The sequence below is a fragment of the Castor canadensis genome, chromosome 3, assembly GCF_047511655.1.
Source record: "Castor canadensis chromosome 3, mCasCan1.hap1v2, whole genome shotgun sequence".
In the NCBI taxonomy this organism is placed as follows: Eukaryota; Metazoa; Chordata; class Mammalia; order Rodentia; family Castoridae; genus Castor; species Castor canadensis.
Window position 1 is genome coordinate 174,663,947 of NC_133388.1, and position 27,840 is coordinate 174,691,786.

The 27,840-nt window shown below is 34.0% G+C and overlaps 1 protein-coding gene across 7 annotated transcripts in view; it reads right to left on the minus strand.

The window, feature by feature from the left end:
* The window catches only part of Trps1 (transcriptional repressor GATA binding 1), a 241,667-nt gene that overhangs the window by 147,620 nt on the left and 66,207 nt on the right, over positions 1 to 27,840 (minus strand). For all 7 annotated transcript variants that reach the window (XM_074069096.1, XM_074069095.1, XM_074069093.1 and 4 more), the window contains one exon: positions 17,171 to 17,774. In XM_074069096.1, coding sequence (XP_073925197.1) covers positions 17,171 to 17,774 — 604 coding nt within the window. The remainder of the gene's footprint in view (positions 1 to 17,170; positions 17,775 to 27,840) is intronic.

The following is a 27,840-nucleotide window of genomic DNA, read 5'->3' on the forward strand; positions in this document are numbered from 1 at the left end:
TACTTAGAACAATACGGGGAAGAAATTTCTATCTTCTCATATGACATCACTACCTATGCAATCTTGTATTGTCAATTTTCATACAAGTTATACCCGTACTATGTCATAAATCTTGGTAAGTTCATGGCCAAATGCTATTTTAAAGCAATCTGTACATACTGAATTATGAACATAAGTACCTACCCATACCAACCTTTGTCGCTCATGTGTGTATATGTATGAATGACAGAGACAAAGAGAGAGAATGAATCCATTCACATATAAATCAGGTTTAAAGTCTTAGTAGATCATCAGAAAATTTGCATGTAACAGAGGATTCTGGACAACCGCCAACCCAGATAGGCTTGCCTGGTTAGAACAAGAAGTCACCTACCAGATAGCCCAAGGCACGGTGGTCAGAACTGTGGAAAGAAGCTGAACTAAAGTTTCTCCAAGCCTGGAGCAAATAGGAGAACTTGAACTTTTTCTGCATGATAGTTATAGGGATAGAGAATGGAGTGGACACGGGTCTCCAAAGTATCTCCACAGCATATGTGGCCTGGATGAGCCCCAAGCTGTAGGATTCTAAAGAAGAGGTAATGGCAAAGTTCCCTAAGTTGTGATTTTTGAGTTTGTTGTTGTTGTTATTGTTGTTCATATTTTTTATTCTTTAAATAAAATAGCGAGCTGGCATCCTTAAAGCCAAGGGAATGTGGCAACTGACAGTGCTCCAGAAGTTAGAAAAGAGGGAGAAAAAAAACAGAATGTTATTCAAAATATGGACAATGATTCTTCAGGACATAATAGCAACCCAATTGTCTCACTACATGTGAAACTTTAAGATAGTTATGAAAGTTCTGAGAAATCTGGTCATACACTTAAGAGTTTTTCCAAGTTTAGTTACATAGAATTTTTCCAACAGAGAAGCAGTCAAAAATGGATTAGTACCCTTAACTTCATCAAATAGGTCTATGAAGGGAAAAAAATGGAAAATGGAGAGGAATATTGATTCAAAATAATAAGACAATCTTACTGCTTCAGCATTTGATAAGACAAATGGAATAATCACTCCTATATCATTGCTATATGTGTGGCATTTATATCACTGCTAAACCACCCTGCAATCATTACTCAGTGGAGAAAATTTACATTTTGCCTGAGTACTTATTAATGACTATACCAGTTTATTTGATTGAAAGGCAAGGTTGGTTGATACTACCAAGTGTTGTGTGTCAGTTATAGCCAAGACATACTTGCTCCAGGTACACAGAGAGATGGATGGATAAAAAGATTCATCATGTGTTGAAAATAGGTGGTTCTAAAAACTGCCATCAAGGGGATAATTCATCAATATAGAAATAAAAACTCCTAGTTATCAACATATTTTTTCCACATGTTGGTTCTTCCTTTCTCCCTTCCTTGCCATTCTTACCTAACAAAATTCTGAATGGACACAGTCACTTTCTAAATCATTTGCCGATACTAAAAATGGGAGCTCAATCTAGCATTACCTGTCTACATTTTCGGGTACATACCCTCTGACACAACAATTTCAGTTCTAGGAATCTGGCCAAGAAGGATTTGTGAACAAGTTATCATCGACAGCACTATTTATAATGTAAGTGAACAGTAAGTTGCTCAGTTATAAATTTCAAAAGAATTCTACCTCTCTATACCTAGTCTTCTTAAATATTTAAAACTATATTCGAGGCAAATTCAAGAAGTAGAGTTTAGAATAAACAACACTACAGTGACTTAAGAAGTTTTAACTGGCTTGCTAACAGAAAATGTTCCAAAACCCTTAAAGCAAGCACCCTTGTCAAGAAATGTGCCACCCACGAGTTTATACCTACCTAATCTGGGTAGAGAGGAAAACCCATGCAAGGTACCTCTTCCAACCAAAGTGGACTTCTCATGCGACCATCTGTCCATTTCTGTCTTCCCTGTACCATCTGCACTGTTGATGTAATGCCCTGTACTTCCTGCAGCTGCTTCAGAAAGACAGTGGAGTCAATCCTGTCTCAGTAGTCATGATATAGCAAGGACTGAACATGACATTCTAGTTCAAAGAGCTTATGGTTTGACTACTCATACAGAGTTTTAAACCAACAGTGTTCTTTTCAGAGGACTTAAATTCTCTATACCTTAGTGCCTTCATTAAAAGTGAGTCACAAATGACTGGCACCACAGTACTACTCAAAGGATTAACTGACATGATCCTTGTGGTGTTATACACCAACATTTAATCATCTAATGTAGGATATTCTCTTCTTCTTTCTAAATTCCAGAAGGTTGTAGAGTTTCAAAATATAGTTTACCATAAAAATATTCAACAAATAAGCACTTTAGTAAAAGAATGAATTTTTCTTTATTTCTAGTGAATTTACCTGAAAAGTTGATCTTTAATCCTCTAATATCTGGCAAGAGATATAAAATATGTCATTGCTTTAAAAATGTTTTAGAAAGTTTTTTTTTACAAATGACTGGTTCAGAATTAACATCCACTATAATTAATGAGATCAAAATTTCAGAAAACCCCATGCTTCTAAGCAGACAGAGTTCATGATTCTATAACTTCAACCATGTCAGAAAATGCACTTCTTTTGCTAACACACATCAACATAACCCCAATTTTGCCTACAGTATTTCAGATCGAAATAGCTTCTACTGAAATAGACTTTCCTGCCACTCTGATTTAGCATCACACTTTCCCTTATCAGCAGATGGTAAGCCAAGTAGTATTCAAATCCATATGTCTTCCACACGCATAGTTCAAATACTGAATAAAAAGATGAACAAATGTTTTAAAGCTAAGAAGATTAGCCTTTAAGTGAAGAAAGTAACAAAGTGGGGTTTCATTTCCCTCAACTGACTTTTACTACATCACTTTTAGAAGACTGAAGGAGTTACACCCCTGTAAACCATCCAGAGGTGAAAATCACTGGGTAAAACAAATTAAAGTCAAAGATTCTCCTGACTGGTTATTTCTTCATGAATCTTCTCCCTCTGCCTGGATTCCAATCCTGGAAGGCAATGAATCTGGTACCAGGCGGATACTATAGTGTAGCCACAGCTCCACACTAAAGCTAAAAGCAAGAGATACTTCAGCAACTTTACGTACATGCAGATAACCCTTTTCTTTCTCCTTTCTCTCCACTATTTTTCTAGAGTCAAGCAAACAAACAAGACCTCCACTTGAAGAACAGAGCTGCCTGCCAACTGGATCTCAACTCCATAGACACAATCTATACATTTATCTCTTCTAGGCAAAGAGATTAAGATGATGAAGACAGGTCTGTAGTACAAACATTAGGTGCATTCTTGAGTTCACAAAAGCTTTCATATGCTTCTTTCTAGGTTTTTCTCTAGCAAGTTGAATGCTATAGACTCAAAGAAAAATATTTACCAATGCCTCTCTTTTCATCATACTTTCTACATTATAAGTCTTTGATTCCCTTACTGAGAAACAAAATGATGAAGATAAAGAGATCCACTGCACACTTCCTCTTGAGCCCAGCACCCAATCTACTAAAATGTTTCTCTTCTTTAGAAGAAAGTAGTACGGAAATATGGTCAATCTTTCTTTACATCTTAGGTTCAACAGTGTTAGGCATTACGCTCCACAAACTAATAATATAGCTACATTCAGGACAGATTAAATTCAACCACGATGAAATCTAGTTATTTTCTTAAAGAAAGTCATCTAGTATGGAAAAAAATGAGTTTTGGATTCATGATAAAAAAAAAAAAGAGGGAGAAATGACCCAAACATTGTATGCACATATGAATAAAAGAAAAAAAAAGATAAACCTTTTAGGTTTTACTAGAATTTTTTAAAGTCTGGAAATACTTTGACAGATTGCTTCTCTACTTCCTGTATCAAAAAATTCTGTGAACTTGGAGAAATCTCTGCTTCACCAGATAACTCAGGAAAAAAATTCAAATTTAAAAACATCACAGTCAAACTCAAATGTTTTTTATGAACCTATATATCACTATAAGTGATTTGTTTTCTTCCCAGAGTAAGCAACTCACTAAATAATATATGCAAAAGGTTATTGAAAAATACATATAATAATAATTTACTAATCTTTCAGACATAAACAATATTTAAGTATAAATTAAATCAATTTATAATTATAAACTTAATTAAAAATTATGCAGTGGGAAGAAATGACCCCAACATTGTATGCATATATGAATTAAAAAAAAAAAAAAAGACTACAGACTTTGAATCCAGACCCTCCCTGGGCATAATCTGCTTTGACCCAGTCACTAGCTAGCTGGGTAACTTAGGATAAATGACGTACCATCTGGGAGGATCTACTTCTCTGTAAAATGGAGTTAAAAGACAGTAATTATATCAAGAGGTTACTGTGAAGATTACAGCAGTCAATACAAATAAAGACCAGGGTCTGACCCATAGTTAGTGTTTTTCAAATGGTAGCTACTATCATCTCTTTCAGTCATCCAAATGCAAAGTCACATTTTAGTAACTCACAAATATTAACTTTGCTAACTCGAAGATTCTACATCTAGCTTATCTACAGATATTATATTCTGCTTTCACTGTTGTAGCATAAATTACTTGCTATCACAGATAGAATAAGTGCTTAGACAACTGATTAATCTTGCTCAACCCAATCCCAATCACCTACTGTTTTTCCAAGCTATCCTATGGAAAATACCATTTTAATCTTATTAAATGTTTGATCAAGATATCTTTGGCCTCAAAACACACAACTGTTCTCTGTTTGGAAATTTTCCTAACATTTATGTCAAATCTTAGCTCCCCAAACCATACTAAAAGTAATTTTCCAACAAGCTTTTCTTTAGCCTGAAATGCCTTATTCTGTTTTTCAATGTTTTCTCTATGTGGCTTGCCCTCCATGTCTTCCATATTCATCTGAGTAAGCCTATTCTTTTTTTTTGGCTGTTCAAAAACCAGCTCACAATATTATTTATGACAACTAGTTTTATCCTCTCAACTAAACATGACCTGTTTATCTTTAGACACTCAAAGTCACCCTTCTCTTCCCTTATTCCTCTTATGGAATACTTTATTTGTATTTATAGCTATCTGTATACCTTATCTTATCACCTATACCTGTATACCATATATAACTTAAGAGCTGGAACCCTTATTTGCTCATCTTCGTATTTTGTAGAGTCTTCATGTTTCAAAAAAACTAGGAGTTGCTAAATTTGTATTTATTGAACAACAAGAAAAGTCACAGACCAATGTAAAAGAAAGGGATTTTACAAAGTCATCCTTCATTTTTTGGATTTCTACTTCTCTCCAGTCTAGAGTAGTTCAGTCTGTGGTGCACTGGTTCGTAGAAAATAAATTCTGAACACAGATGAGTATTAAAATACATAAATTTGTACATATACAATGTGTATTCAAATCCCATAAACAGAAATGTATTCTGAAAAGACTTTACATAATAGCACTAATATAATGATTAGAAAAGCAAATTTTAAAAAGATGGGGTGTAAAATGTTTTTCTATATAATCCTTTAACATCTTGTTTTCATGCTTACTTTATAATAAACTTTGTAAATGATCATGAAGAAATGAAAATAAATTCAAATTCTTTAAAATAGAGTTGTATGCTAAACACTCCACGGAGTGGAGTATTGACACCAACTTTATGTATCCATCAAAACACATTCATGTTAAGAAACTTTTTGGAAAAAACTAAATCCCTGCATCTTTATAATTACCTTATAAGACTTAATTCAGTACATTATACTATTGAACCACTCATTGAATGTCAAGGTGACTAGGGAATCTATGTTTCAACTATAAAAGTGAAATAGATACCTGACAGATTCTTTGTTGGTGTTACAGAAAGGCATCTTATTCAAACAATCATAGTTATTTTTTTTCCCTATAATAATGTTGGAAGAAAAATGTTAGGGTTTCTATTTCCTAACTACCACTGTGAAGCAATTCTAACTAATGAAAGTCAAAAATGACAGTTTTCCTGTTTCCCAGGAGTATATATGCATGGCCTGGTAAAGTGACCAATACTTGCCAATAAAATCTGTTACTGTGTCATCCACAGAGGAACCTAATTATAGGGAAAACATTTCTAACCATTTAAAATTACAAGGAAGATACAATTATTTAGCTACAAAGATATTCAATGCCACACTATTTATATAGCAAAAATTGGAAATAAATGTCAAAAAATAAGCAACTGATCAACATATTTTCAAGGACAACGAGTACATCTTCTGAAAAACTACACAATCAATAAATATGACATAGCAGGTTATAAACTGATATGAAAAAATCATATAATTTATTATAAAGTGACATTAAAGAAAATTTAATAGTAAACATATAAATACATGTTTGTAATTTGTATGTCTATGGAGTGTAAGTGCATGCACATATGAGTGTGCATGTGTGTATTTCTACAAAAAGATACATTAGAAGTGTTGAATATGTACTTTTTTCCTTTTGTTTATTCGCATTTTCTAAAAATGTCTATAATGAACATATATTTTTATTGAGAAAGAAAATGTAAGAAAGTAATAATTTAACATCCTTTTCTCTTTTCCTAGACATTCCAATTTCTTCTTGTACTCCGTTCCTAGCCTTACCTTAGAGGCCACATCCTCTCCTTAACATCACAGGAGCTAGGTAGAAATATGGTCACTTTCATTATAACCACCCATACTTCAAATAATTCATCTGTGAATAATGAGATATTAACTCTGAAGGAACATAAAGAACTGAGATGGGTTTATAGTTTTAAGACGTCAGTGGGATGAAACTGAATTATTCACATCCATTAAATAGAGTTTGAATGATTCACAGCCAATTTTATTTTTATAATTGTAATGAAACAGCTGGGATTAGAGTCTATTCATGGACTCATAAGAAATTTGCACCCCACCTACTAAAATTAGTCTCGGCATCCAAAATTCTGATTTGAACATCTGACTGAGAACAAAACAGGCATAACCACTCAATGCCAAGAAACTGAGGAAAAAGACTATAAGCATGTCACATTCTCACCAGAATTGCTGTATTGTGTATTGTATATACTTTCCTTTATCCTCATTCATAAAGAAGCCCACACATAACATGATTCTCTGCAACATGGTTACTGTCAAAAAATAAGCTTTCTTGTGTAAGATAAGCTCAAAAATATAATTTTTGAAGATTTCAGACAGTATATGTAAGCATTATTTATAACTTATGGATTCTTAGCCACTAGATGAAAGTCATATTTAAAGATTTTCACTTGAAAAGGATGATGTCTTTTTTGGACACCAGCATCACTAACTCTAAAATATAAGATATTTGTCTTAAAGTTGGCTAAGGTATCAATTCACAAATCTACATGCTTAGGGTTTCATAAGACATTTATTTGGCTCCAGAATTTGCTATTTTAAAGACATTCGAGCAACCACATACATCAGTCTCTGTAATTTTCCAAAGCATTAAAGAGTGCATAAGGATTGAGTGACTCGCCCAGGGACACAGAGTTCGTTAGTCACAAAGCGAGTCTAGAACACAAAGCATCTTTCTGCCAATCCAGTGCACTTTCCACTGTATCACAAAGAAGTGTAAAAAAAAAACATGAAATCTAATTTTACCAGGAAATTAAAATCCAGTCATGTAAAGCACTTTCAGAACTAAGGTAGAGGACACCACCCCAACCACAACCACAACCTAAAGAGCTAGGCACATTACTTAAAGTAACAAGAACATATTCTGGAATTTTCACACATACATAAATCTTGTGAATCTAATACAAACTCTGATAAAAACCATCCTACAGTCACATAGCATAAGGTTACTAAAGGCAAATTAACTGAATGATCAATTTGTAGACATAGAATACCCTTCTAGAAAATTCACATTTTTAAAACCACAAACTTCCTTTGAATTAATTATATAATTGAGGCAAAGTATGTGATGTTTACTACATTATGAAAAAACTTCCAGGTTGTAAATTTGATAATAGGAAGATTTAGATAAGCCTAATGAGTATACATTAGGTCAGTACTGCCTTCAATTACACAATACTTGCAAAAAGACATGCTTATAAAAGTTATGAGTAAATAAAAGACTTTTTCTTAAAAAAAGTACAAAGGAAGAAATTTTCAAAAGTTCCACACTGAGACTTTATTTACTTTCAAAAAGAAAACAAATATTTTTAAGTAAATTGAGTCTCCTAATGTATTTGTAAACTTTTAGATTTCCATAAGTAAGCCTGGTTTGACTTGCCTGGCTTGTATAAATGTACACAAGCCATATTTAAACAGTATCATACACGTATTCACAAATGTGTGGTTAGAATGGCCTAAGTATCCAAGTGTGGTGGTGCAGCCTGTAATTCCAGCTATTCGGGAGGATGTCCACTTCCAAGCCTGTAGGGGCAAAGTGAGTGCGAGTCTCTCACAGGCAAAATAAAAGCAAAAGGGCTGGAGTGTGACTTAAGTGGTACAGCATTTAAAGCACCTAGGCCCTGGGTTCAATCCCCAGTACCTGAAAAGAAAAGGAAAGGGAAAAAGAAGAAGGGGGAGGGGAGAGGAGGGGAGGGAAAAGGAGGGGAGCTGAGGAGAGGGGAGGAGAGGAAAGGGGACAGGAGGGAAGTGGAGGGGAGGAGAGTCTAAGTCTCTATTTTTTTTCAAGCACATAATAAGCACAAATGCAATGATAATTGACAAGTGTTTTTGCTCCTGTCCTTTCAATCTGTCATTGATAAATAATACATTCCGAGATTCTGAAAACATTTTGTGAAAGAAAAATAGTTCTAAATGAAATATACATATATATATACACAACAAATGAAAATAAAGATTAAATGATTTTTTCTTTTCAAGAAAAGAACAATAAATTCTATTCTTTTATATTCCCTGAAAGCCTGACCTGTTAGCCATGCATCCAACATACATCTGAAGAAAAAAGGTACTCTAAAACTAGGTTGGAAAATTCTAAAAGGTAGCAAGAATGTCATCCAAAGAGGCAAAGTAAAAAGAAAAAGAGAGAGAAATCCCTCCCTAAAAAAATAAAAACAAGCCTGTCTAAGGAGACTACTTTCACTTAAAACATTCAAACCAATTCTACTTCAGAAAATAAGTACTGCCTGAAAAGAAGTTTCTCTTAAAACTAAACTCTGCATTGTTAGCAGCATCATTAAGTAAGTCAATTTCCAGTTTAGCAGTTAATATTTAAACATATCTAGCATAGTGTTCCCCAGGCATTTTTTATGAGCTGATTGATTTTGTACCATAAAATTATCCTTTTCAATGACAGTGAGGTGAACTGAAAGCTACCATTAGTTATCAATCACGTGTTTTCTCATATAAATAACAGAAATAGCACTGTAAGAAATTATCCCAAAGAAATGATAAAGCAATAAAGTAGGATGTACAAGGAAGTTAATCAAAGAAATCTTTATAACTAAAAGTTGGAAGCAGGCTGAATGTTCAAACACATTCTTATATAGATATTCACAGTAAATGAGACACTGAAGCATGTACTGTGAGGTATAGTCATGGACTGGAAAAGATTCCCAGGAATACTGTCAAATGAGAGAGGAAAATTACGTAACACGTACGTAACCCTGTACTTGAATAAAATACGTATTTGAATGCATATAAATTACATGCCAAATTATGAACAGAAAAGTACTTGTGAGTTGGAATTTATTAGTGGTTTTCATTTTCTTTACAATGTTCTGCATTATCTAGCCCTTTTGCAACAGGCATGAATCACTTGCATAATTTCAAAATGCTACCTTACCATTTTGTACATACACGCATAAAAAGGTGTACACATAGATGAAACAAATTAATTCTTAAATTGTAGGAAGTCATCCAAGCATTTATTACCAAGCCACAGTGAGTCAAAGGAAGCCGTAGAGGGAGTCTGCAGTCAGATGGCCAAGGCTAGAATTTCTTCTCGGCCATTACATGCAGCAGGACTGTGGGCAAATTACTTAATCTCTCTGCCTCAGTTTCCTCACCTACATGAATAGGATAATAAGAGTTTCAACCTCAAAGAGTTTTCAGGATAATGAAGAAAGTTAATGTAGTAATAAATTAAAGGAAAGGCAATAAACCTTTAATCCCAGGACTTGAAATGCTGATTTTCTTAGAAATCAATTATAAATATCCATTTTTTTAACCAAATACTTTATTTTAAAATGGTTTCATGTGCAATATTTTTAGAACTAGTTTGGCCAGGTTTTGTCTTTGTCCTTGAGGATTCAAATTTGACAGCTATGGAGCTGCTGTTTTGATGGCCAAAATATTACAAACTAAGTTCAGAAGGTTAATCCTCTGAGAACAGATCATTTTTTTTTCTACCAAAACATTTTTTGTATCATGTTCAAGTATAAATCTCGAATACCAAGTTTTGAGCTAAATGCAACACTATGTGCCAATGTAATCAATACATCATATTGTTAGTAATCTTATTTTCTCCACACAAAATACTGATTTCACCAATAATTTATCTTAACAGTATTCTCATTTGTACACAAATGCTCATAAAAGGTTGGTTCTTAGTCACTATCCATCATTTTTAAAGTGTAAGCCAAACTATTAAGTAGATTTTATATTTTAAAAAAATATATTTATATATTCTTATGTTTTCTGGTCAATCACGATGTGACAGATTTCCATGGTATGAAATAGTTTATTGTTTTCCTAATTAATATGCCCAAACTAAATCTTCAAAATTAAGAAACGACTTTTTTAAAAGAGGCAAGTTAACATGTGATATTACATTTGAGAGGCATTTGATCATTGTAAAGTGAGTAACGATGCCACTCAGTTTACCGTAAATGTCCTACACACAGAAAACAAACAAAACTAAGATTCACTAAGATTCCTTTGCTGTACTCCAAACACTAATAACAACATAAACAAAATATATCATAAGACAGCATTATAGGCTTTTTTTCCCAAAATAAAGTCACATTCCACGCTCTATTGTATTGAATGATGCTGCTTCTCCAAAATGAAGGTCATCCTTTGAAAACATTTGCACCTCTTCGCACTAATAACTATTTATAGCACTAACCAGCTTGCCATGGGCCAGTGTCATAATCGATATCCTTGCCTATAAATGCTTAAAGAAAGTTCTTGGACAAAGTCTTTGCAAAGGGAGTGAAAAAGACTATGACAACAAAAGCGGTATTTATTTTTTTGATGAAAACAAAATCCATAAAAATCCCAGATAAAACAGCTTGTGGAATTTTAGGTACTCAGTACATTATACACATCCATCAAACTGGGCTCTTCCAGAAAAAAAAAAAAATACTAGATTCACATCAAGACTGCATATCTTATGGCTTACACACTATTGGATCATTCTGCATTTGATCTGCTGAAACATGGGCCTCTTCTGTATAAGCCTCCCTTCTAACATCTAAACAAGAGAAACAATGAGTTCCTTTTGAGGCCCTGGTATCTCCTAATTCAGGCAGCCTGTGAAGAAAAGAAGCTGAACAACAGATATATATATATATATACAGGAAATAAAGAACAGATATGAGCTAAAGGATACTAGGATACTATTACACAGTGACTACAAACTTACAGCCCAATTCACTATGATGTATCTGATTCCCTCACCTTAAAACCTGTGCCACACCTCACAAACAGTCTAGGTCACAACAAAGTGTGTTGGGGGGTGCTGTTAAAAATACTTGGGTCAATAAACTAACAAAATGAAATTAGATAATTAGAAAATCCCCATTTGTCAAACTACTAAAACCAAATGCATATATGTCATTCAGTTGATGTGGATTACCATGGAAAAACATGAATAAGCAATAAAGAAAAGAAGCTCCCTAAATTTTATTTGGTGCAAAAATTAAAATGATCATGTCCACTATTAGAGAGGTATATACTTCCCACTTTTTTTCTGATCCAATCTGCTCTCTTTGTTATTGGATATATGCATATCTAAAAGGTTCAAACAGAATCAGAAAATGGTTATTTCCATAAATATTAAGTCAATAAGTCAATACTTAGGATGATTCAAATTCTGCTCTTATTTTCATTATGTAGCAAAACAATAAATGCCACATTTCACTTGAGATTCATCTTTACTTAAAAAAAACAAGTTCCTGCAGTTTTGTGTCAGTGGGTGTAAAAGCATTCAACCCTGTTGCTATTGCTTGTTTGAAGGCTGGCTTGGCTGCCAAAGGACTGTCCCCAAAAGAACATTTTTGCATCTGAATAGACTGTCCGGTATCAACAACATTTAAACTATAAATTTAACACCATGGAAGAAAGAGCAAAATAACGTCTGCATTGTACTCTCTTAGTATCATATTTACAAAATGAACAAATAATCAGACTGCTTTCACTTATCTATTACTACGCATCTGAGGATCTCAAATGGGCTGACAAACATTAATTAACTAAGCTGCGCGGCACTCCTGTGAGGATGGCAGGCAGTAAGATCCCCTGTCAGAGATAGATGAACAGAGTTCCTGGGAGGCCCTGTCTTTGACAGTCAGTGGACCAGCTTGGAACTCAACTCCCACAGGCCCACAGCTGAACATCTCCCCTTAAACCAAGTGGCACAAAATACAGATGTTAAAACTGACAATCTTTCCCAAATAAGTTTGTACAGAAAGCCAAGATCAATTTAAACAAGGTTTAGTTTTACCCTAGGAACACTTAAACAAGTAGTCTAATAACTAGGGCATTAGAACCTAAGGAAGAATTTGAGCCTAAGAGTTATCTGACTAGGACATTTTATTTTCACTAATTGACACAAAGTTTGCATGAATGTTGATTTATCACAAGTTTTTCCTATAGATTTACTCATTAAACTTAATTACACTTTGGCATTTTATCAATAAATGAAAAATCCATTTCATATTGATAAAGTCTTTGTGGAATTTAATGACCAATTTTTTTCTCCCTATTCATGTAGTTACCACACAAAAGACTAAACTTTCTATGTCATAACATCCAAAATAAAAATTCTACTGCAAGAACAAAATGCAGAATGGATTATCCAGGAAGTAAGAAGACCAATATAGTCACATCTGCATACATGTTTACTTAATAGGTAAATATACTAACTAAATAATCTTTGTGTAAATATAGATTATAGAAGAAACTGGGCAGAAAAGGGGTACAAAACTGTACATAAGTCAATCCTGACTACACTATACTACTTAATTTGAAGTTAAAAAAATATTTATTAGAAAATATACAATGAAACAACTTTTACTTTTCATAGGTCAAGATAAATACATTAAACTCTTCACAGACCTAAAATTTGAAATTCAAATAAAAATACTGAGTTTTCAAAATATTAAGTTTTTGACTACTTTCAGAAGCTAATTCATGTTTTATAAGATGTCATAAGTTTTTTGAAAAGTATGCATTAATGTTTTTGTATAAAAGTATAAAATTATAGTAAAGATTCTAGCAGTGTTAATAGTTCTTTCAACTCATAAAAGAAAATCATCAAAAGACTTTATAGCTGTTGTGTGGTTGATATGCAACAAAAAGTGAAATCTTCATAAAGCAATTTACAAATAAAACTCATGTCAATGTCATTCTTCATTCACTCAAAGCACAAAGGTCAAAGCAGGTGACATACACAACTTAATTTTTTTTTTTTTTTTTTGTGGTACTGGGGTTTGAACTCAGGCCCTTCAACTCGAGCCATCCACCGGCCCATTTATGTGAAGGATTTTTTTTAAAAACTATTTGCCCAGGCTGGCTTTGAATTAGGATCCTTCTGATCTTTGTCTCTGGAGTTACAAGCATGAGCCACCAATGCCAGGCTACAACTTAAAATTTTTTATGACAAGATCATTTCATATTACTAACAAGGACAAAGCAAAGTCATTTACTCAGTGAAAGCATACGTAAATGATCTAATAATTAACACAAAACAAAGGGTAATCACTGACCTAGGCAAAAAAAAAAAAAAAAAGGAAAAGAAAAGGAAAAAAAACCCTACCAATGCTAATATAGGGAACATTTTGAAATTTTAGCTCTTCTTGTGATTCTTATATTTCCTTCCTCACTTTCAAGAATAGAGCAAACTGTCACTACAAAAAAAACCAAACGTATCAGAAAGACTCACATTCTCAAGCAACTTTATTATGTTCTTGTGACATGATCCTAACTATATTCTGCCTATTCATTAAAAATTCCATTTTTTATCAGAATGGTATTGAGCTATTTTAAATCAATGTATTCTTGCATGCTTTTTCTATACTTAATTCTTGATCGCACTCTGTTCAGAATTTAAGTTTTTATTTTTAGTATTAGAAACCCTATGTAAAAAGATATTTATACATATCTACTTGCTCTGTTAAGGCTTTGTTGAATACCTTATTTAATACAAAAACTTACTTTTAGAACTTGATATTTTCCATTTCTATTAAGTTACTTTTTTTTCCTAAACAAACATGCCCAACAGCAAGTATTTAGTTTTAAGTTCCATTCTATTATTTAAACTCAACCTCAAATACTCCACTCTATATTTTTACATACTTCACATTTCATATTCAAAATATGAAACTGTATTTTAAAATTTCTATTGTATACTTATAAAGTAATATAGGAAAACTTCAGTAACAACTAGACCATTACAACTACAAAATTAAAGTACATTATTTTTGCCTTCAGTAAATATGCCAATGATATTCTGTTGGTTTTACCCTACTGATGCAGGGTCATGAGTTGAGAAGAGTGTACTTGCTGAAATAACTTGCAAATACCAATTTCTACTACAATTTCATAATCATAATTGGCTCTACTTCTTCATTCTCTTAGGTGTCTTTAAAAGCTCATTAGCTAAGGTGTGTACAAATCAAAACTTTTAAATTCAATTAATAAATTAAATAATGCAAAATAAACCAAATTGGCCACTCTTCCCATTCCAAGTGTACATTAAAATTAGTGATTTCTAAAAACATTCCCCAAATACAAAATATGAATTTTAAAGATCCAAATCTTACTTAAATCACAGAAAAATGATTCAGGCTTTTTAAAAAGTGTGTGTGTGTGTGTATATATACACTCTCTGAAATTCAGTAGATAATAGCCTTTAAAGATCATAAGTCATTGGGTTAGGATTTTGCCTATTCATTGGCTTAAGGAGTCTCTCTTGGAAGATTTCCTACTTCAGAAGCTAACATGGAGGAACTGAAAAGACAGTTGAAATGGTGCAACAAAATCTTAAAGTCAGGGAATTAAGGAAGTGGAGGAATTGAGAAAAACAACATTTTAGAAGTATTATCATACTCAGCCTGCTCAAAAAATGCAACTACTTCAGTAGGGTTTTTTGGTTTTTTTACTTCACTGCCTAATCAGTTATTTAAGTCAAATTCTTAAAGTATACAAAAAGTGGCAGAAACAGTGGTAAGCCAGATATAGTCAAAAAGAGTCAAATAATTTGACATTAAATGTATATGTTGCATAGTGGCTCAGGCCTGTAATCCTAGCTACTCAGGAGGCAGAGATCAGAAGGACAGAGGTTCAAAGCCACCCCAGGCAAATAGTTCATGAGACCCTATCTCAAACAAACAAACAAAAAAATCACAAAAAAAGGGCTGGTGAAGTGGCTCAAGGTATAGGCCCTGAGTTCAAGACCTAGTACAGAAAAAAAAAAGTATATGTCGTATAATTTCAAGTGGAAGAAGGGAGGGGATCCTGATATTGTGATAGTAAGCACTGAAGTGCATCACACTCTTGATGTGAAATAAATAAAACACATGGCATTAATTCCTGCCTTATAAAATTAATAAAATATGTGGCACTCATTTCTGCCTTAGAATCAGAAGTCATAAAGGGCTGAGATACGAGAACAGTACGGGCATATTAAGAAAACAGTGAGCATTTACAATTATATAAATACAACTCCATATATAGTCATCTGAAGGAAGATCCCCTAAATAAACTCACTCCTGAAGGGCACAGGAACTTTCTCTTCTTTCCAAAGTTACATAGAGTACACTTGCTCCTTCACTTAAGGAAGGATGCTTTATTTCTCAGTGTACAGGGGCATCTCCTCTTCTGTATTCAAGACCTTCTCTTAGCCCCAGGGCTTAACTGGGGGACAGGGGAGTAACAACTTCTATAATTAACCATGCACCTCTAAGGGGCTGTCCTCAATTCCACTGCAGAATACCCGAGTAGTACAGATAGACTTCAGAGAACCTGCAGGAAATGAGAGCGGAGCAGCTAAGCAGACCTGCCAAAGAGCAATTTTTCTCTCCAGTATCCACCCAGACAGACCTCAGTGGTCTCTGACCTACAGTCAAAGCACTGGGCTGGCTGAACTCTCCCAACTCGATCTTTTGTAAAGGTTAGCTAGATCCCACCTTCTATGCAAGAACACAGCTTTCAAGTCATCCAGAAGGCTCAAAACTTTTCAGCATTAAGGTGAAATGTTGAAGTGGTGGCACCTCAGGCAAAAAGCAAGTGCCACTTACTGGGAGCTTTTGAATTTTCAAAAGCTAAAGTATTTCTTGACAATGCTGAGTCTACATATCATGAAAAGAGAAATGGACATTTTTCTTACTCAGAGGTTTGGTTTTGTTTTTCCTTATAGGACAATGTCTTTCTCCCTAAAAGGTCCTGTTAACATACAGTCTTCATGCCATTTGTTAGGTTTTTCTCATCCTTTTCCCCTCTTTTTGGCTAAAGAACAATAAGCATTGTTGTTTGTACATATTTACACTATGGGTTGTTAAAAACCCAACATTTCTAACATCTCAGCCAGGAGTTTACATTCTTGCAATTTAAATCTCTTTTAATTTTCTTATTAACCATATACAGTATAACACCACCTCACAGTTAAAAAGTCATTTGTTATTTTAATGTAACAGATGTGCATCCTTCTGGAATTCTAAATTTCCCTTCTCCAAAGAAGGCTTTGCTACTTTACATAATCACAAGGAATGATTAACCAACATTCAATGTAAGCAAGAGCAAAAATAAGCAAGTGATGACTACCAGGGGTATTAAGTATGTACACAGTCCACACAAACACACCTGAGCTCCTTTCTGCACCTTTAGCCTTAAAAGTGTAAATTTCACAATTGATTTGATGATATAGCTTATTAAATTTCACAATTTCACTTCACAAAGCATAATACTAAATATATAGAATATGTGCTCCCCCTTTATCCCTTCAAAATACATGAACTATTTAAAAATTAAACCTTCCTACCCGTAACAGGGACTGAGATTCATCCTTGGACTTGCTTTCTCCGGATGCAGGATACTGCTGGGTGAGGGACCCAGATTTCTCTCCGCCAGTTGGCACGCCCTGCAGGAATCCCTTGGTCTCCACAGCCAAGCCATAAATAGGTCGTGCCAGGTGGGCAGCTTCAACATTGGGGCTATCCCTCAAAGTCTTTGTCTGCTCTTGGGTGCCAGACACAGGTGTCAGGAGCCCCAGGCTTGCTTGAGTGTAGGATGGACTGCCCCTAAGGATTTCTGCCCCTCTCCAAGCCACACCTCGAAGGTCATCACTGGAACTCTCAGTCCAAACTTTCTCCTTCAGCCCTTCCTTATCGTCTAGCTTCTCCCTCTTCACCACACTCTCAGAAATTGGCTCTCCCATTTTAGAGTCTGGATTTAGCAGACTGTAGACCTTGAGGTCAATTTTGGGCTCTTCCTTGATAGTGGATATGGCATGTCCATCCTCTTCGCCATTGGCTGTAGTGATGTCCTGTTCCTGGCAGTGAATGGTGTTGAAGTGCTCCAGTAGTGACTGAGTGTCAGCAGCTGTAAAACTGCACTGACGGCATTTGTAGCAGCTGTGTGCTCTCCTGGAAAAGAAGAAAGCAGTCAACAGAAAGCCAGCATTCTGAAGCATTTTGTTCTTTTCTAAATTAGTCTCTAAGCACCTGAATTTTATCTGGAGCAATGTACTAGGTAAAATGAAATACAGTATTCCCAACACCTAGAAATTGGAATTTAATTAACTGGCATTTTCCATCCTATATAGAGAATGTGAAGTTCCTTTTTTGGTTACATTAGCAGTAACAGGTACACACACACACACACACACACACACATGCTTGTGAGCACACATTTCCAGCTGATTAGTTAAAACTGGTTGGTTGGCTTTATTATCACATCACCTGCTCTGTTCATTTTTATCTTGATAGGTAATCATCAATTCTGTATTAGTCGATATTTATAAATTTTTCCACCTGATTTCACCAATGTACTTCACTTTCTATTTATTTAAACTAAAGTGAGGGTTATTGTTTTTACTATAAATACATTTACATTTCTTACACAGAGGTATTTTGTATGGCTTAAACTATATGCTAAGTGACTAGAATGTTCTTTTCTATTGTAAATTTAAATTCATTTAAACAATGAAATATGGTTATCTGATCTATCTAATCTAGAAAACAAGCTATTTTAAAGCACATGATTTTTCTAAACAAATTATAGATAGACACAAATTAAATTGAGTGTTTTTTGAGAGTCAAACAGCAGGACAGCTATAGTACAGACACGTTCATTAAAAGGGCATGTATATTTGTGTGTATGTGTTGTAAAAGGCATAAAACAAGGAGATCTTATCAATTTTCATAGCTTCTCTGCTGCTAAAGAGAGAACAGCAACTGCTAAATAGGACAAATGTTTAATTAACAAAGAAGAACAGAGGTATTGCATTGTAAAAAGCATGCCAGAAAGGTAAGCAAATGGTTTAGAATAAGGTTTTCTTTCTTCAACTATAAAAGCCTTACTTGGCTCTCTAAATAAATACTATGTGAAGACTTTCTACTTCCCTGATATAATGTTATGAGTTACCAAGAAAGTAACAAAATAAATTTTATGAGTTATCACTTAAAGATACTGCAATTTTAGATAATCATCAAAATATTCCTTTGCCAAGCACAGGATGCACACTGATAAATAAAAGATACATAGTCCTTAGGCAGTGGTGCTTCAGGTCTTCACACAAAACATATATATATAACTTCACATAAGACTATATATAAATATGTAAGGGCAAGGAGTGATAGGAGGTAAGAATGAAATGGATAGAACAGTAAAGGAGAGAGAGAGAGGAGGGCTGCATAGGATAGCCAGAGAGGTATATAAAAATCAAATAATAAAATGGAGCTTCTCTTGCAAGGAAGAGAAGGGGGAAACAAAGCACATTCTAGCAAGTCTGACCCAGTGAATAGAGGCCATGGTGACTAGAGAGAAATAAGAGGAAGCTTGCCAATCTACAAGCTGGCAGGGTCATTCAGAGCACTGTTGGCCATGGTAATAGGGGGATAGCTTCAAAATTAAGGGAAGTGATAAGGAGGTGACATGCTCAAAAGCATATTTTAATCACTTTGGGACTGTACTAGAGTTTCTGCATTAATAACTTTGTTTTCTATGCAACAAGTCTAATGATGGAAATGCCAAAAGAAGGTTCCTATGTTCAAGAAGCAAATTCAAAGATATAAGATATAACAAAACTTCGGCAAGTATTTTCAGAGAGTATTTACTATAGCACATGATGAAGAACTCACATGTTGTAGAACAAATATGGATACTTTATTTACAGAAAATTGTTTTTCATTTTTTTTCTCCTATTGTCTTCATTGTTTAAGTAGTAAAGACAAACACAAGAAATGACACAAAATGTGATGGTGAGCTGACCATTAAAAAATTAAGATTAATTTTCTCAAATCAGGATAACCTAACTCTTAAGGCAAGATGTTGATGAGCAAGAATAAGACCCTTACCAACAAATTTCAAGGCTACAAAATCCAAAGACATGAAGGAGTAAGCTCACAAACAATAGACAAGACCTAAAATTCACATATTTAATGGCATACTAGCACATACATCCAGAATCATTCCAAAAAATTGTACATTAATGAAGCCAGAATATGCAGATTTATCAGAATGGTTGAAACCAAAACATGCCCAAAAAGTAGCCTACTGAAGATATCCTGATAGTCTATATCATCTGTTGAGTAATGAAAATTAAAAACATACACCAACCAACTTCAGAAATCACATTCAAAAGCCGTGAATGACCTTCACCCCAAGACAGTTCTAAATGAACTCACTGCCCCACACTGGCCACAAATTTTTGGTTCTCTGATATGCTGAGACCTCTACTTGAATCTCTAATGGGATTCTTCCTATAAATTAAGAGCATAAATTGCCACTGTCACTTCTACCAAAACAGACAGGTCTAGTATAAAAATCCAAAGAATTATATTGGTATTTTTCAAGAATTGAAAGTAAATATGAGGACAACAAGAAAGAGAAGCATAACATACAAGAAAAGCAATACAAAATTCTAGAATGCCATATGGCAAAATCATTTAAAAAATGATAGCTGGGCGCTGGTGGCTCATGCCTATAATCCTAGCTACTCAGGAGGCAGAGCTCAGGAGGATCACGGTTCAAAGCCATCCTGGGCAAATAGTTCATGAGACCCTATCTCAAAAAAATCCACCACAAAAGAGGAGGGCTAGTGAAATGGCTCAAGGCAAAGGCCCTGAGTTCAAGCCCCAGTACCACAAGAAAAAAAAAAAAAACAGGATATGGCTGGGGTTGTAGCTCAGTGGTACAGCACTTGCCTAGCATGTATGAAGCTCTTGGATTCAATTTCCAGCAATGCAAAAACAAGCAAACATAGGGTGGGGAATGCAGACACTGAATTCTTATCAGACAAACAATTTAGCACACTGAAGACTGCAGACTCTTGAAAGAGTATACACTCTTGCTTGAGTTTCAGTCTTGATTCTGCATTTTACCAAGTGTGTGTCTTTTGAAAATTTACTGAACTTGTCTCAGTTTCTTCACCTGTAAATGAAAATAACAGTGTGTCTTGATACAGCTTTTATGAATATTAAATTAATGACATTAGATGTAACTAAATAAAGAGGGTTTATCACTATAAATCAAAATTAAACAAAGCTCTTTTCTTCCCCAAGGATCTGTAGTCTATACTATTTCTGCAAGAGTTTCAACTTGCAAACTGGTATGTTGGTATCATTCTTTTCCACTCCTCTATGTATCCCAATTATGAACAAGCATTGTTCTTCAAATGAAGCTTATTTCTTAGAAGATCTTTTGGTTTAGGATATTGCAAGGTACAATATATTCTATGCCTTTTTTGCTTCACCTAATGGTTTTCAATGGCATCAGAAATGGAGCATTTTGCAGTTTACTACTTAATTGTCAAGCTTTATTCTCTTTTCATTATTAGTAGTCACATGCAGAGTCTTAAGATTCTGAATAACAAAGATAATAAGAGTATTAGCTAAAAGTCTCAAGAATTTGGGGATGTCTTATAGTATATTCATTAAAGTGGTTCAGAATGTGACATATCTAATGACAGATGAAAGAAATTAATATTATGTAGATTCAATATCTACTTATTCTGCAATCTAGAAATATTCTTGAGCCATTCCCAACCCTTCATCAAATCATTGAATGCATCCAATCTTTACCCAGTACTTAACTCATGTCTCTTCCCAACTATACAAAATCCTGAGTCCCACTGAGAAATGAGTTCATCACAAAGTATCACCCTCGAAACAAGGTGTCTGGAGCATCTGGATTTTCTAGGTTGAAATTCCTGTCCCATTGGACAACTGCCTGACTCTTGTAGGGTCTCTGCAAGAGTTAGTTCCCCTGATATGCACCAGAGAGAAGCTCTTGATCAAACCACCTACATGAAAATATCCATGATACAGGTGGTAGGGAATTGTCAGAATTCAGAGAACAGGGGATGATTGTACAGTGAATGGGAGGCAGAAATCACAGAGATAATTTTTCAGTAAGGACCAGGATTCATGCTGAAAAGGAAAATACATTTTAATGGAAAATACATTAAAATAAAGTAATAAAAGCAAGCTCAATTCAAACATCTTATCTTTTGAAAACACATACACCTACCTGAACTCACAGGCACTTAAGCCTAAGGCCCATTTTACAGACTGTAAAGAGGAAAAATAGTGCTTTATCAATTTAATCTACATCAATCAAGAATTCAGGGATTCCAACTCTCAGATAATATTGTGTTTTCCTATCCTTTGCTGCCTAAATTGTGCACATCACACAAAAATAAATGAAATTACTGACAATATGGAAAATGAAGACATGGCAGCTGGAAAAAGTCTCCTAACTGATAAATAAGAGACTAAGGACAATAATGATTTGCGAAACAGGCTGTGTAATACAGATTCCAAGGCTATGCAATTTAGATTCCAAGACCTCCTCTTCTTCCTCAATCAGAATGTTCTGGGTATAACCTGAAAACAGACAGTTTTAACAGGTCCTCAGCAGACCCACATTACATATATATATGTAATATATGTAATGATCATATACAAAATAGATTTTTGTGTATATATATATATATAAATATATATATATATATATATAAATATATATATATATATATATATATATAATGATTCTAAACAACATAATGAATAAACTCCTAAGACATCCTCACCCCTATGACTTCAATGAAACGCAACTAATGCCTTTACTTTCCTTGTTTTTCAGAATCTTAAGATTCTGCTCTGACTACTATTCATGAAGAAAGTAAAGCTTGACAATGAAGCAGTAAACTGCTAAGCTGCATAATCTTTCAGACCACTGAACACCACTAGGTGAAGCAGAAAAGGCAATTTGCTACAAAGTATACTTGAGACTTAAAGAACTCTTCTCCCTAATATCAATCCAAAATAAATGATAGAAGGTATGTTTAATAGCCATTACTTTCGAAAGTTTGGAGTAATATAAGCTTCTCAATAACCTATACTAGCACCCAAGCAGTGCTTCTCAAACTCCAGAATGCACAGAAATCACCAGGAGATCTGTTAAAATCCAAATTCTGACTCTGGAAGTCTGGGGTAGGACCTGAAATTTTGCATTTCTTACAGTTTCCCAGATGATGCTGGTACTGTTTGTCCTAACACATACCTATACCATGGGTAGCAAGAATCTTGCAGGTATTCTATTCTGTCAGACTGTAGAGAACATTTTCAAATGAATTTGTATGGTGAGCAGTATCATTTTTCCAAATAAAGTACATACATTATCACCTACTGAGGGTTAATATTAATAGCTGTATCAATTAAAAATATAAACATGAAACTGTCAAGAATAATCCCAAATCAATTCAGTTTTGTTCTTTTGTTGTTTGGGGATTGTCTTTCGGCATTATTTAATACTAGGCTACATATCTATAGATATATAGATGATAGATAGATAGATAGACAGATGATAGATAGATGGATAGATAGATAGATGACAGTTTGTATGATTGTTGTAGGTGATATGTATCACCCAAAGCAATCACACAAACTATCTGTTTCAATCCCTACTTCACAGATGAAAAGGCTAAAACATGATGGTGCAAGCTTGTGGCTTCAGCTACTCAGGAGGCAGAAGTAGGAGGGTCACAATCTGAGGCCTGCCTGGGCAAAAGTGCAAGACCTTAGGCAAAAAAAAAATCTAAAGCAAAATGACTGGGGCATGGTTCAACTGGAAAAGCACTTGCCTTGCACTCACAAGTTTAATCACCTGTACTGCAAGAAAGGAAGGGGAGGGGAAGGGGAAAGAGGTGGAGGAGGGAGAGAAGGGGAGGAGAGGGAAGGAGGACAGGACTTAGAGGAGGAAGGGAGGGGAAGGGAAGGGAAGGGAGGGGAGGAGAGGAGAGGGAAAGAAAAAGAAAGCTAAACGCATATTAAGTCTATAAAATACACATTGAAGGCAAACAAGATACAGCATTTTTGCTCTTCTCCACAGTACTGTTTCATGCATGTTGTTACTAGTTAATGCAATACAATGTTACTACTTTATTCAACAATTAAGTCCTAAAAGATTTGGAGATATTCTCCAACACTTATCTTTCTCTTAATCATCACTGACGAGACCTTCAACATAATGCTATGTCTGCAAAAAATAAGAACAGATTATTGCAAGTCTTGGTATAAGAAACATTACTCAAGAATTAAAGTTCAGTCATTGTGAAACTACATTACTTTGGGCTATTCTTTAACCTACTAAATGCATTTTATCTTATCACATGGAGAGTTTTAGAGATTTTTTTTCTTCCATTCCTCAAGATCCATACTAACCACTTTCTCCATTCAGAAAGACTTCCCAAATGATTCACTCCACGAATAAATCTAGTGTTTTCTCATTACTGTAAAATTTTGTCTTTAAGACTTTTTATTCCTAATGTTTTATTACAATCTTGGGTATGTCTTACTTTTCAGTAGTATTGTAATTTCTCTAAGATCAAGACCAAAGCTCATACTTCTCTGTGTTACACCCACCACAGAGCATCCTGACAGCCAGTAAGTATATGCTTAATAACTAAATGAATGAACAAGCACAGCTCTGAGGATGTTCAGGACACTGGATTTAATATGCAGGGTCATAAAGTAGCAGAAAAAAAATTAAGAGGTACATACATATTCTGCAAATGCTATATTTTGAATGGTAGTTTGAATAAACTCTTCATTATTTATCAACTGCTAGAACTTCTGGCTACATTAAATCAAACTAGCCTAAAAGATACTGCAATATAGTGTATTTTTGCATTAATTTCAATTCTATATCATTCTGCCAACTGGAAAACAAACATTCTCTTCATGCAGAAAAGACAGCATTGTGTAGAACTCCTTAGTATAGGGTTGCCAGGTTAAACACAGGATGCCTAGTTAAATCTGAATAAATATTATTTCAATGTAAGTATGTCCCATGTAATATTTGGGATATACTTATATGGTATCTCAGTGTGACTAATGCACACACTATTGAACAATCAGGAGATGAATCAAAACAACAAGCTTCCACATAAGAGCTAAATCTTCCTTTCTCTCCAGAAAAACAAAATTAAACTTCCTAAAAGGAAAAAAAGAAGACTGAATTGTGCTTAATTCAAGTGACTGAGATCTTCCATGAGAAAAAAATATTTTATGCCTTATCCTAGTTCATAGAATTTTCCTGTTTTATACAATGCATTTATTTTGGATCCTTCCATATTCCAATACAGAGTGGCTTTTTATCCTAATAGTAGCATTTATTCATTCTCTATTAGAGATAATTATAAATAATATTCACAATTCATAAAGGGCTGAGAGATGCTTTCAGGAAAAAAATCAGCTAGATATGTTACCTATTGATGGCACTCTGATAATACTTCTATTTTCATACTAAATCAGCCACAATATATGTGAAGTAGATAGCACAGAGCGACATTTTTTCTCTTTTAAATGATAACTTCCAGGGATTTATACCAACACCTGAAAAGCTCTTCTTTACTGGATAATTGTATTTCATTTTGAATAGTTTGAATCATAGCTTTTCTTTCCTTCAGTGACTAAATGGATCAACGAAGTAAATGAACAAATAAATTTTTTGGTAATTACAGAATCACGCAATTACAGATAAATTATCACAGAAGTGGGGTAAATGAAGGTGATTAAATACTTAAATTTAAACATTTCTAAGTAGTCTGACAGTAACAGTACTAGTTGTTTGTGCAATACATACTTGATTGATATAAAAGTCTGTAAAGTGTGGTTCTGCCCCTGTGGAATGATACAATGAGTAGTTGAAAGACAAAGACAAAAATAAAATTATAGATGAATAACCACATCAGTCCTTTAGAAGCGGAAGTTGAATATTTAGCCTTAGTTAAGTAAGGAGGAGCAGACTACAGAATATAATCAAATTGAAATTCTGAGTAAGATTATGTGCAGTCCACTCATCAGTTGAAAAATTCCAATTTATGATTCACTTTCAAAAAGAAGACATCTCCTAGAGAATACTCAAAATATGAGCTAAATCTTCCCACAAAATAGAAAGCCAACAAAAAATAGAAAATAATTTACTCAAATTAATATGAAAAGAAAATCAGGGCTAAAATTTATCTTCCAAAACTGGATAACTACTCACGCACAGTTTTCAGAACCTTTCTGAAATATCTCATAAATAAAGTACTTAAATAAAGGTGATGGCATGCAAAATATATCTTTGGTAACTTTTTCTCTTACATGAGATTGTAAAATTGAAATATTTTGTCTATTTGCAGGTATTACAGGAAACTGATTTATTAGGCACTGTTTAAAAGAATATGGCAATGTACCAAAATCTCAGCCTAGCCATCATGGTCTTCACCCTTTGAAAAATCGTACAAACGCTTCGTGTGCTCAGCCTTTCAGCCTTTCAGTCTCTTCAGATGTTCTGATAATTAAGTGCTCATCATAAAAATCTATTTTTCAGAATTAGCAGAGCACACAGTCCATGGTCTCTCATGGAACTCTTAAGAAAGAGAATGAGCGGCAGCAACATTAATTTGACCATCTACTATATCCAATGTTAATTGTTTCACTCTGAGTCCACATCATTTATGTCTGAAAGGCAGAAATATCACTTCAGATTTTTTCAAATGCAGTCATAAATTTCACGATGGACCAGTGGCTGTCAATGAACATACTACACATTCTAAGTAGAAACAAACATTTTCATATTTTGATATACAATGATTATATTGTTGATTTTAGGTACTTCTTTAACAGCAAGAAAGAGTGATCCTTTATTTAGTGGGCAGATATAGTGAAAATTAATGACCTTTTTTAATTTATCATGTAATGCTAATGGAAAAAAATATATATTTATCTAGGTTCACCAATGAATTGAAAATTGTACAATAATCATAGTCACAGACAATAATTTCATATACCATGAAAGCTACATAGAGATGGAGATATCTATATAAAACTAGACATAGCCAATATATATGACAAAGAAAATGATAATTTTCATACAGTTGAATATATGTACATGAATAATTGCAATATATGTACATGGTATTTACAACTGTACATAGGAATATATATATATAGCTTTTTAGCTAGTTTTAAAATTTATATAAATACTATCTAGCTTCACATAGTCTTCATGATTTATTTTTATTGAGCCAAAATTAAGCTTATAAGGGCTGGCAGAGTAGCTCAAGTGGTACAGCACCTGCCTAGCAAGTATGAGGCCCTGAGTTCAAATCCCATACCACCAAAATTTGTCCATGTTGTAGTCAATTGTAATTTATTCAAGTTAACTATTATATAATATTTCACTTTATGAAAAGTCTACATATTGTTTTATTAATCTCTAATGCATGGATAGCTATATTTCCCATTTTGCTTATAATGAATTCCTGCTGATTTTTATTTTTCAAAATGTACAATTATGAATATTTTTGCACAGATTTCCTAGTACATTCATGCAGAAGAAGGTTTGCTTCTGAAGAGTAAAACTATGTAGTCACTGCGAATGTGAATATCTGATATTGCCAGAACTGGCAATATACACTGATTGCTCCTATCCTTTATAATGCTTTTTTTGTCTTAAAGCCTCTGTTTTCTAAAACTAATTAAGTGATCTCATTTTGGGATAGAATTTGTATTGTCGCTAAAGTCTAACTTAATTGCAGTGAGTCAAAGTTTGTATTCTCTATGATCCTGTTTTTCTGAATTCTGGTGTCTTCACGGCTTATGTGCCATAAGTATATGAATTCTTGGATCGTTGGGTACAGAAATTGTGTATTTTTATCAAATTATGTTTATTAGTCTGTCAATTCTTTTAAATACAGAAAGTATTTTTGTTTAACATTCAATAAGAGAAGTTCTCAAAATTTAACAGTGAGGTTGTGGTTTATGATATTTTCCCTGTAGTGCCTCCATTAAGTTTTGCTTTACCTATTTACATTAATATTTATGCATTTGGAACTCTTCTTATGTAACAAAGTAAACCTCTTATGATGATTGCTTTTTAAGGTCTCAGATGTATTAAGTTAATAAAGGTACCTCAGTTTTCCTTTGGTTTATATTTGTT